The sequence below is a fragment of the Papio anubis genome, chromosome 12, assembly GCF_008728515.1.
Source record: "Papio anubis isolate 15944 chromosome 12, Panubis1.0, whole genome shotgun sequence".
Classification (NCBI taxonomy): Eukaryota; Metazoa; Chordata; class Mammalia; order Primates; family Cercopithecidae; genus Papio; species Papio anubis.
The window spans coordinates 5,707,245-5,727,125 of record NC_044987.1 but is presented as its reverse complement, the minus strand read 5'-3'; the positions used below and the strand labels follow the sequence as shown (position 1 = coordinate 5,727,125).

At 36.9% G+C, this 19,881-nt stretch overlaps 1 protein-coding gene and 1 non-coding gene across 7 annotated transcripts in view; both read right to left on the bottom strand.

Annotated features, from left to right (window-relative positions):
• ARHGAP32 (Rho GTPase activating protein 32) overlaps positions 1 to 19,881 on the bottom strand; it is a 221,007-nt gene that overhangs the window by 10,928 nt on the left and 190,198 nt on the right. For all 6 annotated transcript variants that reach the window (XM_009187662.4, XM_003910951.5, XM_009187664.4 and 3 more), the window contains 8 exons: positions 13,240 to 13,342; positions 11,754 to 11,898; positions 11,229 to 11,311; positions 7,396 to 7,503; positions 6,673 to 6,818; positions 5,807 to 6,002; positions 4,019 to 4,164; positions 1,870 to 1,941 (listed from right to left, as the gene is read on the bottom strand). In XM_009187662.4, the coding sequence (XP_009185926.2) occupies positions 1,870 to 1,941; positions 4,019 to 4,164; positions 5,807 to 6,002; positions 6,673 to 6,818; positions 7,396 to 7,503; positions 11,229 to 11,311; positions 11,754 to 11,898; positions 13,240 to 13,342 (999 nt within the window). The remainder of the gene's footprint in view (positions 1 to 1,869; positions 1,942 to 4,018; positions 4,165 to 5,806; positions 6,003 to 6,672; positions 6,819 to 7,395; positions 7,504 to 11,228; positions 11,312 to 11,753; positions 11,899 to 13,239; positions 13,343 to 19,881) is intronic.
• LOC116269855 lies at positions 18,690 to 18,793 on the bottom strand. The gene has a single exon (XR_004177673.1). It is a non-coding gene; the product is annotated as a U6 spliceosomal RNA (small nuclear RNA).

Here is a 19,881-nt window from a genome sequence, read left to right as displayed (position 1 = left end):
ATAATCACTTAAACCAGGTGTTGGAGGTTGCAGTGAGCCAAAATTGTGCCACTGCACTCCAACCTGGGCGACAAAGCAAGATTCTGTCTAAAAAAAAAATATATATATATATATATATATATTCACAAATGTACTGATTACTCATAAAATTAATTCCTTACAAACATCTTCTGCTTAACACTAGTATCTACCTAGCTTGCTGCATTGTTTTTGTAAGTTATCTCAACTAGTTTAATTAAAAATCTTGGAAAATTCACATGATGTCAGACACTCGGATAAAGTGATGGGGAAGAACTTCTGGAATCAAAAGCAAAGCCATTGATCAGTGAGGATCTGGCAGTTAGAAGAGTTATTAAATGAAGATGAGAAAGCTGACCAAGATGATGATACTTCAGGATATTTCAAAAGAGCAAGATTTCACTTGTTCTTGCGTATCACTGGATTAAGAAAAGCCCTTTGGAAATCAATGTAGCTCCTGTTTTTTTTTTTTTTTTTTTTTTCAGACAGAGTCTTGCTCTGTCGCCAGGCTGGAGTGCAGTGGCACAATCTCGGCTCACTGCAACCTCCACCTCGCGGGTTCAAGCAATTCTCCTGCCTCAGCCTCCTGAGTAGCTGGGACTACAGGCGAGCACCACCACGCCCAGCTAATTTTTGTACTTTTAGTAGAGACAGGGTTTCACCATGTTGGCCAGGATGATCTCGATCTCTTGACCTTGAGATCCGCCCGCCTCGGCCTCCCAAAGTGCTGGCATTATAGGCGTGAGCCACTGTGCCCGGCTGGTTAGTTTTTTTAAAAGGACTTTCTTTATAATTCTGCTGCAATGGCAAAACTCAATTCAAATAAATGAAGAATGTCCTATTATGCTATTACAGTTCTATTAAAAAAAAAAGCTTCTTCCAAATTGACATTTAATTCTTTATTCTAAAAATTAGTGCATAGATATAACCATAATCTAACTTTTGCTAAATAAGAGAGAAAATAAACTTATTTGCACAATTTTTTAGTTTTGTTTTTTAAGTTACACTGCAGTCAAACCTCTTTTCACCCTTAACCATGAAATTTTAGTCCCTATTTTAAAAAGATTTTCTTTTTTTTTGAGACAGAGTTTCACTCTTGTCACCCAGGCTAGAGTGCAGTGGTGCAATCTAGACTCACTGCAACCTCCGCCTCCCGGGTTCAGGCGATTCTCCTGCCTAAGCCTCCCAAGTAGCTGGGATTACAGCTGCCTGCCACCATGCCCAGCTAACTTTTGTACTTTTAGTAGAGATGGGGTTTCGCCACATTGGCCAGGCTGGTGTGGAACTTCTGACCTCAGTTGATCCACCCATCTCAGCCTCCCACAGTGCTGGGATTACAGGCGTGAGCCACCACATCTGGCCAAAGATTTATCTTAAGTTGCCTTCTCCAAGTACTAATTATCCTTGTAAATGAGGACCACACGTAATCAATCCAATCTATGAAATTTAAGACCAGGTTAAGCCATTTGCAAGACAAAAGACTACTGGTCTAAATATCAAAACTGCTTAATTATACACTTTATAAAATTATGCTCCCATTGTAAAATTTAAAGGAAATAGTAATAACACAAGTTTTCACTAGACATTAATAAATACGAATGGCTAACTTGAAATATTTCAGCTATTTTTATGTAAACTGAATAGCAGTCATGCCAAAAATGAAAAGATTAAAGACTGCTACCATGTGAAAGCATCAATGAATTTTAATCTGAGTAATACTAAATAGATACTAGTATTCCTAGGAAATGAATAGCCTACTTATTAAGCACAGGTATATAAAAATAAACTCAATTGCAGTATTCTTTTATGCAATACATTATAGAACAAAATGACTGATGTTTTCAGTCTTACCATCAACTGCATGGAGAGACGTAAGAGACTCCTCACTTTTAGCTGAACGGAGGGTTCCTTCTGCCCTGCCACCTGAAGAATAAAAAACAAATAGTGTGAAGATTTATTATTTGTTACATATGTGGTTAATGGGATCAGTGTTTTTCTTGATACATGTAAACTTTTGAGAGTGATTAGCTGTACATTTTGATAGCAATTTAGTATTCTATTATATAGTGTGTTACCCTGTTCTTAAATGGTTTCCCGTGTGAAAAATCTCTTTTCTAAAGGATTATGAATTTGAGCATAGAGATTAACTAAGATGCTTCTTTCTTTCACATTTCCTAAAGACCAATATGATATCTTGAGATGACATCATACTGGATGTAGAGTGGACCTTACACCCAATGACTGGCGTCCTTGTAAGAAAACACAGAGACACAGAGATGGCCATGTGGACATGGAGGCAGAGATTGGAGGGATGCTGCCACACGTCAAGGAATGCCAGGAGCCACCAGGAGCTGGGAAAAGCAAGGAAGGATTTTTCCCTGGAGCCTTTGGAGAGAACACAGTCCTGCTGATACCTTGATTTCAGACTTTGAGCTTCCAGAGCCACGAGGGGAAAAAAAAGGATCTGTTTATTTTTTACCACTCGACTTGTGGTAATTTGTTACGGGAACTCTGGGATATGAACACAGGTAACTTTACGTACATATGTGAATCTTATTCGCTAAATATCTTCGTCCTCTTTAACCCCCTGGCAGCACTATGAATGCTTTCTTTTTAACCCCCTCTTCCCCTGCTAAGGATAGCATGCATCTTTTTTTCTCTACCTACCTTTATAATAATTTCTTCTTACTCTCCTCTCATGACAGCTCTTCCTTTCCCACCTTTAAACATTGCTTCTCTCCAAAATTCAGCCCTCAGCTGGCTTCTTTTCACTCTGCTCCCATCTCTTGAAATACCATTCTTAGTCCCTTGTCAGTTAGGTGAATCCCTACTTCTCCTTGACAACCCATATCAAAGGCTGTATTTTCTAATCACTAGCCCCTTCTCTACAAGAGTTGACAATTCCTACTATAACTATCTCATGTAACTATTTCTTTTATTTTTTAAGAGACAATGTCTCGCTTTGTCACCCAGGCTGGAGTGCAATGGCACAACCATAGCTCACCGCAGACTCAACCTCCTGGGCTCAAGCAATCCTCCTACCTCAGCCTCTAGAGTAGCTGAGACTATAGGTGTGTGCCACCAAGCCTCGCTTATTTGCAATTTATCCTTTCTTTTTTTTTTTTTGTAGATGCAACGCCTCACTTTGTTGCCCAGGCTGGTCTTGAACTCCTGGCTTCAAGCTATCTTCCCGCCTTGGCCTCCCAAAATGTTGGGATTACAAGTGTAAGCCACTGTACCTAGCCTAAACCACTATTTCAATAACTATGATTCTGCGCTAATAATTCAGTTTCTTACACGTATGACTTCCCAATTTGACTTGGAAGGCAGACTACCTTAATTTTCTATCAGCAGAGCCTGCTATCAAAATAGTTAGCACATGCTCTACATGATTGCAAACTGAACGACGAATTAAATGAATTGAACATTATACTTCAAACACTACCTAAGAAGAAAGTACTACTATCCTTCCTAGATTCAGAAGTTGTCACTATCAATAGAACATGGCTTTTAAACTATTTTTAAAGGAGCAGTTTTTCAACAGTAATAGATTTATTTGATCTAATAAAATACTCTATTAATGAGACTCCTAATAAATAATACCTTCTCTAGTTAAGAGTTATAAACTTGAAAGGTATGTTGAAACACAGTTTTGAAATTTTTTTAGATCTGTAAAAATATAGATCGATAAATTTAGATACCATAGCAGTATTTATTTACAACAATATACAAGGTATATGGGAATTTAATCACATTTACACTATATATATATAGTTTCCTTAAGAAAAGAAATTGCATACTTCTACATATTTATATATCATTTATGTAATATTACTTTTCAGTTTAGGAATAAAGAATTGGTGAAAGAAGACACTCCATATGTGTGACACAACTATGAACATGTTACGGAAGCAGATCATCACAATATGTGAAGAATGTGCCCAGAGCAACCAAAGACCATCATGAGAGCGGCAGAAGTGAGAATCTCCCGGGCATTCACCTTTCAGAGCCATGGCTTTCATCTCTGAAGGCTCACTCTCATTCCGCTGCAGCTTTCGTTTAGAAACAGATGATGATTTCCCCAAGTTGAAAAAGGAACGCCAGCTACCCACAGGAGACTTTTTCATCTTATTTTGAGGCCTCTTTCTATGAAAGAGAAAATAATCAATCAATATTAAGATAGCCATGGGTCTGTCTTTTCTTATAGAAAAGAAATGAACACATGACAGAAAGAACCAAACAGCCTGGAGAGGCATAAGTGAAATAGTAAGCAAACATCTACCTTCCAGACAGCACACTCTACACAGTGCAGCCAAAGCAGAAAATGGATATTAAACATGCAGATTTTAGTAGTAGTAACTATTTTCACAAAGATCATTCTTATACATGTCTTCATATTTGGATCCAACCTCACAAACTGCAAAATAAGTGGGAATAAGATGTCTCTGGGAATGGGAAATATTAAGTGTTCAAAAATAATACAGAGTTAAAGAAAATGATTTTAGGTATGAGTAGAGACTAAGGGCAAAAAAATAAGACAAGGATTAAGAACAATAACAAACATATACCGAATGCCAGGCACTGTGCTACCTGCCTTATATGTAATATCTCCTTTAAATCAGATATAACCACATGAGGTAGGTACTATTACTCTCATTTTGCAGTCAAGGAGATTATGACACTAAGAAGTTCAAAAAACTTCCTCAACATTATAAAACTATTAAATGATGGAGTCAGAATTGGAACCCAGGCCTATCTACATCCCAATATCTACTCTCTTAACTACTACTCCATAAAGAAATCTTTGAAAAAATTATGGAACTAGAATACAAAATCAAGATGCTGAAGACAAACTCAGGATGACAAAGTAAAAGAGTATGTTCCGACTTTTCGTTGACAGAATGTTTTTAGTCACAGGAAGTGAAAGGAAGTTAGAGGAATTATACTAAAATACGGGAAGAACAAATTCTAAAGTTATATTAGTACTACCCAATCCAGAGAATCAAAATCCTTACATTCATGTGTAATAGCCAAAGGAGTAGCAGAGACATCAAAAATAACTTTTACATACATTAGTCTTCCTACTATAACCTAGTAAAGAAGATACAGAAACCATGTTATTACCATTTCTTTAGAGTAACAGAATTTCAGAGCTGGAAGGGACATTGAAAGAGTGAACTGCTGCAGTGGTTCTCAAGTCCTAGCAGACATCAGAATCACCTGGAAAGTTAGATGAATGACCAATTGCTGGGTCCCACGCCCAGAGTTTCCGATTCAGCGGGTCTGGGGTATGACTGGACAACTGGACAATGTGCACTTCTAATAATTATCACCAGGTGATGCTGATGGTGTTGGTTGGGAGACCACACTATTGATCTCTTCTAACCTTAATGTGGAACCAATGTCAAACAAGTCACTGTCCATTCCTGACTTTCTGAATAAACTGTTCAACACAGCTTATTTCTAAACAAATTTATAAACAACATAGTTCAGAGAGAAAAATCAACCCTATATAGTGACAATATATCCTCAATTTTCCAAACAATTTTCCCTATACAACTGACATTCTTCTTTTATAAAATTACATGATGTTGTAAAGCAAGAATCATTTGTATCATTCCCCATGAAGTGGTAAGTATCATCCATATTCGAATAAACAGGTTTCTCTGGGATTAGCCTAGAATTCGATAGAGTAATACTAAAATACAAAATTAAAAGCCAACTAAAAGAAAATAATAGGGCATAGCTATGAAAATCATATCCTAAAATAGGATTTAACACATTTTACCTTTCAAGTGGGAACTCAATTATGGTATGAAATTTCCCCTGAAGTGCAGCAGGTCCTTCTCCTACTTCAATATACTTATTTTCCGTCACAATTGGAGAATTGACCTGAGCTTGTGTTCGTGCCTGGGCCTCTTCCAGTGTCAGCAGTTTGGTGGATGGAGAGGATACCAAGAGGGACTTGGGCCTTGACAGAGAAGCTTCAAAAAGAAAAGGAAGGTGATGAAGAGAGTCAACTATGTGTGAGTGGATTCAATTTGTTAGTAACTCTCTCTCCATCTATCTACCTATCTGCTGTTTCAAATTTTCTTCAAGTATTTTAAATAGCAAAACCCATAGTGCTTTATATTAAATGAAAAACTGAAGATGACATACCAGTGGCACACATACATGCATATAAAACTCTGTAATAACTGTTTTCCTTTCTTAAAAGATATGAGAAAAGCTTTATATTAAATAAAAAACTGAAGATGACATACCAGTGACACACATACACACACATAAAACTCTTTAATAACTGTTTTCCTTTCTTAAAAGATATGAGGAAAAGTGATCAATCGCTCAGATATTTTTAGTTTTGGAAGGAATTTTTCTTCTTCTGTTCCATTTTATACTTTAATACACATCAATAATGAATGACAAGTTTTTTAATGTGTCATGAACTTAGATCAAAATAGGTCTAATATGCAGTATTCACTACATATACACAAAATAACTGTCAAATTGTGCATTTTGGTAAGCAGCGATACATTATTAGCTGCCTTATACCAGTGACATGTTTTTTTTTGTGGTAAGAAATGTGTGGTTTTCCACTTCTTCGGAAGCTCAGACACACACTCCTGGTAGGGAAAGAACCCATCTGAGTCGTACCTGCCCCTTCTTGCATGACCATGCTGATTTTGCCACTGAAGAGCACATCAACGTGATTCAGGATGAACTCAACCACCACAGACTGAATTCTCACTTCCATGAAAGCTGCTGTTCCACTGAAGCAGGCAGATTCTATCTGTTTTGATCTGTGAGGTAAACATTTTCACCACAGAGTTGTAAAGATAGCACTCGTAAAGGGCCTCTTTTTTTAAACGTGTAAATCACAGACAAACAGAGGAAGAAATCATACTTTTTTCTTTTTTTTGAGAGCGAGTCTTACTCTGTCGCCCAGGCTGGAGTGCAGTGGCGCGATCTCGGCTCACTGCAAGGTCCACCTCCCGGGTTCACGCCACTCTCCTGCCTCAGCCTCCCAAGTAGCTGGGACTACAGGTGCCCGCCACCACGCCCAGCTAATTTTTTGTATTTTTAGTAGAGACAGGGTTTCACCGTGTTAGCCAGGATGGTCTCGATCTCCTGACCTCATGATCCGCCCGCCTCGGACTCCCAAAGTGCTGGGATTACAGGCGTGAGCCACCGCGCCCAGCCCCCAGAAATCATACTTTTACTGTCCCTTAGGTAAGGCCCAGTTGCCTGTTTTAGGGAGACGCAAATAAAAAGAACAGATTTGTTTTATCTTTTAAAAATTTCCTTAAGGAACACTGATGAATCAGCCTTTTATTTAGGGTTAGTTGTACTAAAAGTCACAAGTGAAATGCAAATTACCTTAACAGGTTTGGAGCCCAAACAATTGCTAGATTTTTTGCATGCATATTTGTGATGGAACAATAGTCAGCTAGAAGAGACAAGTGTCTCATCAGGAACTCCAGTGTTCTGAAAATAAAATACAACATATTAACAGAAAGAAACATGATGGAGCAATATAGAACATAAAAACCTACTAATTAAATTCTAAGTTTGCAATAGCAAAATGAAGAAAGGGACCATACAAACCCAAGCAAACTTTTTTCCTGCTTAACAGGTTGAAGTATTACTTATTAGAAGTGAATCCTTCACCAAAGCTAGTTTCTGGAACAAATAACATTTTGAAGTTATGCCATTTTACTTGCAGCAGACACACTAACAGGAAAGGACCTCAACACTTCTATGAAAGAAAACAGTAATGTCTCAAAAGTCTAAAAACAGTTAAAAGAAAAATTCCAATAGGCATCAAGGGGAAAACATTTGAGCAAAGGATATGCTTTTGAAATAAAGAGCCTAATTCAAATACTCATATTCTGGTTTATCTTGACTACTTAAAATTTGCTTTACTTAAACAATTCCATATATATTGAGATTAAACAACAGGGAAGAGTATTTCTGAGAAGAAAACATTATCAGCTTAAATGTAAGTTAAACCAGGTAAGTGCCGAGTGTGTGTGTGTGTGTGTGTGTGTGTGTGCGTGCGTGCATGCATACACAGAGGTATTATCTATCACCTAGCATGTCTCAAAGTGTCCTACCTAATAGTACCCAGGGTAAAACTATTAAGGACAATGGGCTGGGTGTGATGGCTCATGCCTGTAATCTCAGCAGTCTGGGAGGCTGAGGCAGACAGATCACTTGAACTTGAGAGTTCAAGAACAGCCTGGGGAACACAGTGAAACCCCATCTCTACAAAAAGTATAAAAACAATTAGCTCAGTGTGGTGGTGCATACCTGTAGTGCCAGCTACTCGGGAGGCTAAGGCAGGAGGATTGCTTCAGCCCAGGAAGGCTGAGGCTGCAGTGAGCTATGATCATGCCACTGCACTCCAGCCTGGGTGACAGAGTGAGACCCTGTCTCACAAAAAAAAAAAAAAAAAAAAAATAGAGACAATGAATGGGAGACAGAAATACAAGGCTTTATTACATGAAACAGTAATAAAAGATAAAATGTGGTCTACATATGAGCCACAAAGATTCAGACGGACCTAACATGAATTTGAGAGGAAAAGGAATATAATAGTTAGACTCGGCATTAGGCATTGTTCAAGAGGCTTTTACCAGCAGTCTCATTTAATTCTCGTAAGAGCTCTAACAAGCACAGAATTACCATTCCCCTTGTACCAAGGACAAAGTCAAGGTTGCCGGGGTTCCACAGAATAGCAGTGGTAGTGCTGCATTTCAAATCAAGGTCAGAGTGGTTCCAAAGTGCCTGCATATTCAAGGGCACTGTAGTTGCTTTACAGTTAAAATGGTAATTCTCTGTCTCTCCTGTATATAATTAAGTAAGGAAAGACAAACCAAAGTGAGGTTGGCCTGGGTATGACAGAGGTGAGAAGCTTGAGAAATGTATTTAGAAAACCATGTAAAATTTTATTACTCGAGGAAGGTGAATGAAGGGAATGATTAAAGGACTTCAGAAATGTATTTTATAAGAAATGCAAATTTAAAAAACCAAAGACATCTATTTGGGTTGCCTATCTAATTATAAAGATGTTTTTAAAAGTTAATGTAGAATTTTAGGATTCCATAAAATGAGCACTTTTATATTCAGCAGATGAGAGTGCGAATTGCGTAAAACTTCGCAACCTGGAACGTAATTTGGATATTGTAGTCTAATATTGAGAATAAAATTTAGATTTCCAGAATTTCACTGCCAGGTCATTATCCTGTAATAAAAAAACATAATCTAGATTCCACGTAAAAGGATGACCCTCATAGTAATATTCAAAATTGGAAAAGGAAGGCCGGGCACAGTGGCTCACACATGTAATCCCAGCACTTTGGGATGCTGAGGTGGGTGGATCGCCTGAGCTCAGGAGTTTGAGACCAGCCTAGGCAACATGGCAAAACCCCATCTCTACCAAAAATACAAAAAATTAGCTGGGCATGGTGGTTTGTGCCAGTGGTCCTAGCTACTTGGGGAGCTGAGGTGGGAGAATCACTTGAGCCTGGGAGGCAGAGGTTGCAGGGAGCCAAGATTGTGCCACTGCACTCCAGCCTGGGTAACAGAGTGAAACCCAGCCTCAAAAAAAAAAAAAAAAAAAAAAAAAAGGAAAAAGAAAAGACCCCACCATATACATAGATTAAATATGCAAACTGTGAAAGGTTAAACAACATATGGCATATCCAAATGAGAGAACACAATTGAAAGTTACGCTTTTCAAGAACATCTGAGGAATTCAGAAATGTTGATGTTAAAATTTTGGATAAAAAGTCCATCAAAAGATATATAAAGTAGGAGATACACACACATATAAGTTATAGTGAAGAAAAGAGTTACACAAAATATTGTCTACATTATAAAGCAGGAGATATATATGTACATATTAATAGCAGACAAGGTATAAAATCCAGGTAGGGCATATATGCATGGTAAGTAATATAATATATATTAGAAGACAGGCAAAGAGGATATTAGGATATATATACATTTAAGTATCTATAGTCAAGCTATAAAATAGTGTACAGAAGATATAAAATATATATGCAGTGTATATTATTGAACATCTATCTGCAAGACTCTATTCTGGAAATACAGTGATAAACAAGACAGAATTCATGACCTCAAGTACCTTATGTTTTAGAAAGACTGTATACAGATAGTCTCCAACTTACAACGGTTCAATTTATGATTTTTTGACATTTATGATGGTGCAAAGGTGATAAACATTAAACAGAAACCACAATTAGAATTTTTTTTAATGGAGTCTCGCTTTGTTGTCTAGCTGGAGTGCAGTGGCACGATCTCAGGTCACTGCAACCTCCACCTCCCAAGTTCAAGTGATTCTCCTGCCTCAGCGTCCAAGTAATTGGGATTATAGGCACACGCTACCATGCCTGGCTAATTTTGTATTTTTAGTAGACATGGGGTTTCTCCATGTTGGCCAGGCTGGTCTCAGACTCCTCACCTCAGGTGATCCACCCACCTCGGCCTCCCAAAGTGCTGGGATTACAGGTATGAGCCATGGCGCCTGGCCTATAGTGCTGATTTTTGAAACATATATATAAGCAATGTCATTTTGAAAAAAAAATAATAAATTACTTAATTTGCATATTACTAGAACATCTGCTGAATTTAATTTCTTGTCAATAACTGGAATTTTAAAATGTATCTTTTGTTTCTTTGCATACTAGAATCTAGTTTCTACTATTTTCCTTTTCTAACTGGCAAAGTAACCTTCAATTTTATTCCGGCTTTCTCAGACATAGCACAAATATTTCCAAGAGTCCAAACTAACACACAAATCAAATTAGGTTTTAAAAAGTAGCAACAACAATAAAACCAAAGAAGAACTAAAACAAACAAAAAACCCCCAAGTTTAGTCAGCCATCCTTTTGTCCATCCATTCACTCATTCATTCAACCTTTAAGTACCTATAGAATGCTAAGCAGTGTGCCAGGCCCTGGGGATCTAAGGACAAATGAGTATCTATACATAAACACACATATATATATGTACACATACATCGTGTGTGTGTGTGTGTGTGTGTGTGTGTGTGTGTGTATATATATATAATGGAAGTTTAATTAGAACTCCAAGGAAGTTTAAATAGAAATTCAAAGGAAAAAAAAAAAACGTTTACAGGTCAACTGACTTCTACCTCTGCCTGGTATTTACCCACTGTGGCTGACCTGTAGTGTGGTGGGGGGAGCTGCTGGATGACATCGTGGATTTTTATCAGCCTTTCTTCGTCTGTTGCTGCTGAAACTGCATCCTAGAACAGTTACAGTACAAAATAAACTAGTGAGCTCTGTTGGTAAAAATGAAAGTTCTTCACTTACAATTCAGTTTTCACTCTGAGATCAACTTGCTTTGCTCTTGGATGTGAAATGGTGAGGAAACACAACATTGTATTAAGGAAGTCAATGGTTTCCGCATAGTGTGAACACTGAGGTCTACGAAACTAATTTTAAAAAGGCTTGATGGTAATCAGTATTAAGGGTGACAAGACTAGCAGCTCAAAGTCAGAAAGCACAAGAATGACAATGTGAAAACAGCAAAGACCCCTGACTAGCTGGCAATATTTCTTTTTTTTAAGGAGTCATTTCGGTCACAGAACTATTTCTTACATGTGACCAAACCAATGGTCACGTGTTTTGAACAAAAGCACAGCAAAGTTCCACAAAGAATTAGATTCAAAAGTAGCCTGTACTCACAGAAAATTTCTCATACAGCTGGTAGGTAAGCAGAGGGTTTGGGAGTTCCCGGAAGTACAGCTTACATAGGGAGCCCACAGAATGGATGTCTTGAACATATGGTTCTTTCGTCAGGTCGGGGACATGCTCAGAGTCAAATTCATGGCTGACATAGAAGAAGAAAAGCAAATCGTTTGATTGAGGAGAGCAAATACGTGTCTTAAAAACAGAAAGCATAAGCCCCAAAAGCGTTCAGCTCTATCTCAGTGAGTTGCAATTATCTTCCATTTATTATATTTCATTTAAGTTGTGTTTGGACTTCAGCAATAACTGGATGTCTTAGTACAAGACGGATATCTTTCCATGTGGAAATTAAGGGCACAGCTTTAATATTAAAATGAACAATAGCCTCTGAGATACATATGAATGAACAGCTCTTATAGTACAACAGTCTGAAAACAGGACTCCTAATTGCTAATGACTTGAATATCCAATATTTTGGCAATTCCAGAGACGAGCACTGAATGGCAATGGATCCATGAAAAATTATGAACAGAAATTCCTCAGATAGAAATTGTACAACACAGAAATGCTTTCCTGAAGCAGGATAAAAAAAGTCAGAAACAACATAAAGCAACTCCTAGCTAACAACAAATTTTAATAGGCATGAAAATGTGTATCATTAGAATGAGTAAAATAAAAGTTGTACACAGAACATTAAGGGAGATTAAGCTCACTCTCCAGGAGGTTAATTAATACTAATCCACAGGCATGAGACCACTTATCATCCACCTAGAGGATTAATGTGTGTGTACAATATGAATATGAGATTTACTTTGTCTTAAACTGAAACTGTCTTTAGTATAAGAACTAATTTATGTATTTTTCAAGCCATATATTCCCCAAAACTGAGATGGGCTCTGTGATCCATTAAAATATTAAAATCTCTACAGAATAATGGCAGTTACCATGTACTACAGTAAAAAAGAAAGGGTAATGGCATATCAAGAATAATCTAGAATTCAAGAGATTAAGCAAAAATAAAATATTGCTGGCACAGAGTTTGTCACTGTTTTTGTTTCAGAGAAGATTTGGGGAGGACGTGAAATATGTAGAGATGCATACTTGAACATATACACAGAATCAGGGTCCAAGGAGATTAGAAACTGTTCCATTCCCATCCATTTTAATTAACACCTAAAGAATAATTCTATTATAATGCAAATTTTCTCTCTCATGGCTGTCATTGGTTCAAACTCAATTTGCTAAAATCTTCAAACATTATAAAGAGACAAACTACAAGTACTGAAGAGATTAAGGTGCACGGTTCTCTGACTCTAGATGAAAAAAATGCCATTTAGAAAAGTATACACAGAATAACACAGATATTGTTTCTTATTTTATCTAAATTATCTTTAATGAAAATAGGTTATCAAAGTAAGTGAATCCATTTTAAAATATTTTCATTTTAATTAGTTGAGTGAAAAAGTGCCATGTAACATTTTACCGTAGTCTCTGGATATTGGAGGCAACACCAGAAAGGCGATATATTCCATCCACAATGCCATATCTCTCAATGAAGGCTGTGCAGCTTTGAAGAACCTGGGGCACTAAAGAGAATTTTTAAAGAAATAGATTAAATTGGTAGTATTCATTGGAACCAAAGTCGCCAAAAAATAAGATAGTCTTAGTTCACAAAAGCAAAATAAAATTTGTAAATTAAAGTTAAAAGGGGCAAAAATTAATCCACTACAAAAAATGATGAGGGTATATTTATTTAATTTCCAACCTAAACTAGATAACTAATTCCTGAATAATCAAGACTGGTTCTGTGCCATGATATTTAACTGAGTAGAAGAGTTCATACATTAGGACAGTCTCTCTTCTGCAGTAGACTCATTTAGATCATGTTACAGTTACACATCACAGTAGAGTGAACTGTTTAGTCCTAACACCATGCCAGGTTTTTAACAAATACAGCTGTTCAGCTGACTTTCAGATACAGCAAATGAATATATAAAGTTAAATCTCAACAATATAATTGCTTGTAAGTGCTGCAAAGTTTTGCTTCTAAAAAAGTATCTTCTATATTTTCATAGTTAATGCAAATTCTGACTTTATTCAATAAACAAAGCACCAATATAATACAAAGGCCAAGGCAATTTCAAATAGATGGAATCTTGTAACTTCCTGGCCATATTTACATTAACTTTACTGACATTTTGCCTTTATATTATCAGCTCATGACAAAGGGCACTCTCTCTGGTTAGCTCCATGAATATACACTGGACAGCTATGATGGGGCATGCAGGATAGAACAGAATTTTCAAAGTATATGATACAAAATTTCATAACCATTCAAACATTTATAATAGCTGAGAATTTAATGTTAGTTGTTTTGCAATGCAGATTGATGAGTTTACAGACTTTAGTATGATCGTTTGACAGGGTTAGTTAAAATTCTTGAAAAGAAATGCTTGGAAAATTTGGTCTGCAAAGAGCTACTATACTAGAGATGAAACATTCAGAGTGGCAAATGAAGCAAATAAGACATTTTAATTAGATAATTTTAGTGAATGTATTTCATTAACAGTATATTGTCATTCCTTTGTTATTACAATCAACTTTTCCTTGGTTTTCCTGACTTTTGCTGTCCTTCCTGAAGTCCATCTTTAAATTCTGTCAGATCCTATAACAACATTTAAAACTTAACCTCTTTATCTTTGATTAAAAATAAATCAGAAAACAAAAACCAGCAGTTGATAGTATTAAGTATTAAATATATGCCATGCTAAGAACTTTACAACGGATACTCTCTGATTTTCAAAGAAATCCTACAAGGAAAGTACTACCACATTCCCAGTTTTACAGAGAAGAAAATTTATCTTAGAGTAAGTTTTACCCAAGGGCAGGCAGGAAACAGTGGCAGAAGTGAGAGATTCCAACTCAGGCAGTCCAAGTACAGAGCCAATGCTTTTGTTTTATTTCACACACACACACATACACACACCTTTTTTATTATACTAGATAGCTATATAGATAAGATATATATATACACACTATATATATATTTTTTTCTCTTATTATACTTTAAGTTCTGGGGTAGATGTGCAGAACATGCAGTTTTGTTACATAAGTATACACATGCCATGGTGGTTTGCTGTACCCATCAACTTGTCATCCACATTCGATATTTCTCCTAATGTTATCCCTCCCCTAGCCCCCCACCCCCCGGCCCCCCTACCCCATGACAGGCCCCGGCGTGTGATGTTCCCCTCCCTATGTCCATGTGTTCTCATTGTTCAACTCCCACTTATGAGTGAGAAGATGTGGTGTTTGGTTTTCTGTTCTTGTGATAGTTTGCTGAGAATGATGGCTTCCAGCTTCACCCACGTCCCTGCAAAGGACATGAACTCATCCTTTTTTATGGCTGTATAGTATTCCATGGTGTACAACTCTAGGCCAAGTGAAGTGTTACCCTTTGCCATACAAACCAATCATCCTATGACTTCTTCACAAAACAATTTCCTCTAGCTGGACTCTCTCCCATAACCCTCTTCATATAGAAAATTCTTGTCTATTGTTCAAAATCCAGCTAAACTATCACTCTTTATTTTTATTTTTATTTTTTGAGACAGAGTCTTGCTCTGTCGCCCAGGCTGGAGTGCAGTGGCACGATCTTGGCTCACTGCAAGCTCCATCTCCCGGGTTCACGCCATTCTCCTACCTCAGCCTCCCGAGTAGCTGGGGACTACAGGTGCCCGCCACCACACCCGGCTAATTTTTTTTTTGTATTTTTTAGTAGAGACTGGGTTTCACCATGTGAGCCAGGATGGTCTTGATCTCCTGACCTTGTGATCCGCTCGCCTCGGCCTCCCAAAGTGCTGGGATTACAGGCGTGAGCCACCACGCCGGGCCTAAACTCTCACTTTTAAGTGAGCCTTCACTGAATACCCACCAGTAGAGGTGGCTGAGCTTTGTGTTCCATATGCTCATAGAACAATATTTCAAATTATCATTTATTTGTTTATACAACTATTACCCTTTTCTGACTGCAGGTTCTTCAGAAGCAAAACCATGCATCATTCATCTTTGTGCATTTAAAACTCAGGAACACTGTCCTGACACAATGTGTAAAATTAGCAAGTGAATTAATTTACCAGTGCCCCGAGAGCCTGAAATAGTCATTATCTGGTCAAGTTAGCTGGAAAGGAACCATAGTTTTCATATGGAACTTGTTCATATGAATACATTTTCAACTATATGCTTTCTGCCTCTAAAAATATTCAAGACTTTCAGTAACAAGAAAAGGTTATGTTTATGTAGTAAAGATGAAGGGCAGGTAGAATTGCTGGGTACTTCTTGTGGATTTAATTGACATTAGAAGCAACCTTTGTGTTGAAATGATATGCAAAATACATAGTATCTTTATAAAAGCTTGGGTTCTATTTCTAACATTGTCCCACCAATGATAACCTTGGTGTCTCAGGTTTCAATTTTAAAAACTGGAAGTGGAATAATAAAATTTGGGGCTAGAATATTTCAGTCACCTGCTTCAAAGGGTATATTTAGAGATTACTGGGATAATTAACATCATTCTTAGGAAAATAGTTAAAATTCTTTCCTGTAAAGCACTGAGAAGATGCTTCTCATCATATATGCTCCAAATTAGCATGATGATTCACCCAGGTACACAGAAGGTTTAAACCCTTCAGAGCACAGGATTTTATTTCCATATTATCAGGCTCTCCCAGCACACATACATTTTTCATAAAAATAAGCTACCATTTATTAAAAAAAAAGTATCGGTAATTTTCATTGGATGTGTATATCTGTATGTTATTAGATTCATATCTGTTTATTCTTCCAAATAAGTAGGAAAACATTGAAAATATGGAGAATTAGAGGTCTTTTCCTGATATGACCAAGTATCTACACACGTACTACTTCATAGCAAGCATCTGAATCGTTTCCTTATATTTTGTGTTCCCTGAGTAGAAGGACTGAATGTCTACACAACAATCACATAATCAGCTTAATAAACAAAATTACATAACTATTACTTATAAGCTTAAGGGAGACAAATGAGTCATTTAATATAAATGGGTGGCAAAATGAAAGAAAAGCATAAACTTGAATCTTGAAGAGAGCAGAAACTGAAAAACAATGTCTGAAGAAAAAAGGAGAAAAGATCTGTTTTATTTTTGCATGAAAGAGTAGGAAAGCAGTATAGGAATCCAATATATGATGTTTTGTAAAAAAAAATCCTAGTTTTAAAAAAAGGCACTTTGCTAGCTACCCCCAAACCATCTAACGAACCAGCCAAATGCACACCAAATAATGACCCAGTCAAAATATAACATCAGAAACCTCCAAAATGCTTCCTCCAAAAGACGGTACGATTTTCAGAATCATTCCCACATTCTCCACATAACACACTTCTGATTTACTTTGATTTTACATTCTTAGTTTTAAAAATATCATCATATGACAACAGAATAAGAAGTATATATTTAAATTAAAATCGATGATCCTTAAAACTAGAATATAGCTAAAAGAAGTAAGAAATAAGTATGACAAGAATTGATCTTTGATTATTTTTTCTTGACAGTTTTGGTTTCGTTTCGGCTCTTTTCTCTTCATTCATTCACTCGCTCACTCACTCATCAATCATGTATTTATTAAGTCTGTTCCATTTTCCAGGCATCATGAAAGCATTACAGATACAGATGAAAAAGCTCAGTTCAGTTTCAGGGAAGTGGTTTCCAGGCTAAAGGGACACGAGTACAGTGTTACTTATTAGAATGTGCATCATGATTCTACCTAATATGACTACCTAAAGGATTAATTTCTGGGGTTATTTGGGCCTTGCCTTTTTCTACTGTTCTCTGATTTAAAATTTTGTGCATATACTACAACACAGAAATATGTTCAGGCAACAGAGAGTCCTCTCCGAGGGTTCCAAAATATTTGTAATATTTTGTACCAGACATAATTTGACCTAGTTTTCTATAAACCTCTCACTATTTTGTTTTAGTGATCTCAATTCAAATTTTTAATGAAATTCAGTTTTAAATATGTACAGAAAAAAAAAATACTAAGTCTTATGAAAAAAAATCAATGATACCAGAAAAAGACATTAACGTCACAACAACAACAACAACAAAAACATTTTAAAGCTACAGGTAGGGATGCCAAAGTAGGCTGGGGGCAGGGGCTCATGTCTGCAATCCCAGCACTTTGGGGGCTGAGACAGGTGGATCACCTGAGGTCAGGAGTTCAAGACCAGCCTGGCCAATATGGTGAAACCCTGTCTCTACCAAAAAATACAGAAAAAAAAAAAAAAAAAAATTAGCCAGGCATGGTGGTGGGTGCCTGTAATCCCAGCTACTAAGGAGGCTGAGGCAGGAGAATCGCTTGAACCTGGGAGGCAGAGGTTGCAGTGAGCTGAGATTGTGCCATTGCACTCCAGCCTGGGCAACAAGAGCAAAACTCCATAACAAAACAAAACAAAAAGATGCCAAAGTAAATGACATATTAGTATAATCTATGCTCAAAACAGGTACTATGTACACAGATTTTTATTTATTTCTTTTTTTTTGTGGGCAGATTTTTAAACAATCAGTTCCACAAATAACTGTGATATAATGTTTAATAAACTCAATTATAAACACTGGTTTGTGATAGCTAAAACTCTGTATGATCATCCTGAATCCTGATTGAGCACCAGGGACCACACAAAAAAGAATAAAAAGACAATGGCCTTGTCAGGTTCCTTGTGACTTCTTACAACATTTTGAACAGAAGACACAGGTCAAGTTGTCACTTGCTCCAACAGAGAGGTACTCAGAAGTTCAGAAAGTATAACAGGATAATCTCTCTATAAAGCTGATTTTTTACTAGGAAATATTCAGAGAATTAATCACTTACCAAAACATAATTTTTAAACAATTTTTATTTTATATGGAATGCTTCACGAATTTGTGTGTCATTTTTGTGCAGGGGTCACGTTTATCTCTGTATTGTTCAAATTTTAGTATATGTGCTGTCGAAGCAAGCACATAAAATGTAATTTTGATATGAGCTTCCTTCTCAGAAAAATCTAGTGCAAGGTTAATTTTGTTTAGGGTAAAGACACTATGTTAAAGTCTAAACTTTGAGAAAGACAATTATATGATACATATCAATATTATATACACTGTATGTGTCTCATCTCTCCTCACAATTATGTATATAATCATTTTTTCCTCATTTTTTTCTAATTATTTTAGAGTTTAAAATACATATCAAATTCTAATTGTTTTAGACTTTAAAATGGTCTCTCCTTCTCTCTATATATGTATGTGTAAATATATGCACACATATGGTATAACTGTGGTTATAGGCCATGTGACAATACATATGAAGTCTTTTTTTTTTTTTTTTTTTTGAGATAGGGTCTCATTCTGTTGCCCAGGCTGGAGTGCCATAGTGTGATCATGGCTCACTGCATCCTGGACCTCCTGGGCTCACGAGATCCTCCCACCTCAACCTCTCAAGTAGCTGGAACCACAGGCACGTGACACCATGCTCAGCTAATTAAAAAAATTTTTTTGTAAAGACAGTGTCTCTACAAAAAAAAAATCAATGATACCAAAAAACTGTTCCACTCAAATAGCTTTTATCATAATTAGGCAACAGATAAATACTGTAGTTTAACCTGCTACTTTTCAGAAAGAAGTGATATAATAGCCTCTGTCCTCCCCTATCAACCTTATGAAGAATGGAAACATAACTGAAACTTCTAAGTACAACTAAAATTGAATTGATATTTGAAAGCTAATGAGCATGGCAGGACAAACTGGAAAACGCTCTTTCAATTTTTCTTTTTTTTTTTGAGATAGAGTCTTGCTCTTGTCACCCAGACGTGATGGTGAGATCTTGGCTCACTGCAACCTCTACCTCCCAGGTTCAAGCAATCTCTCCTGCCTCAGCCTCCTGAGTAGCTAGGATTACAGGCATATGCCACCATGCCCGGCCAATTTTTGTATTTTTAGTAGAGACAGGATTTCACCATATTGGCCAGGATGGTCTTGAACTCCTGATCTCAGGTGATCTGCCTGTCTCGGCCTCCCAAACTGCTGGGATTACAGGAGTAAGCCACCACGCC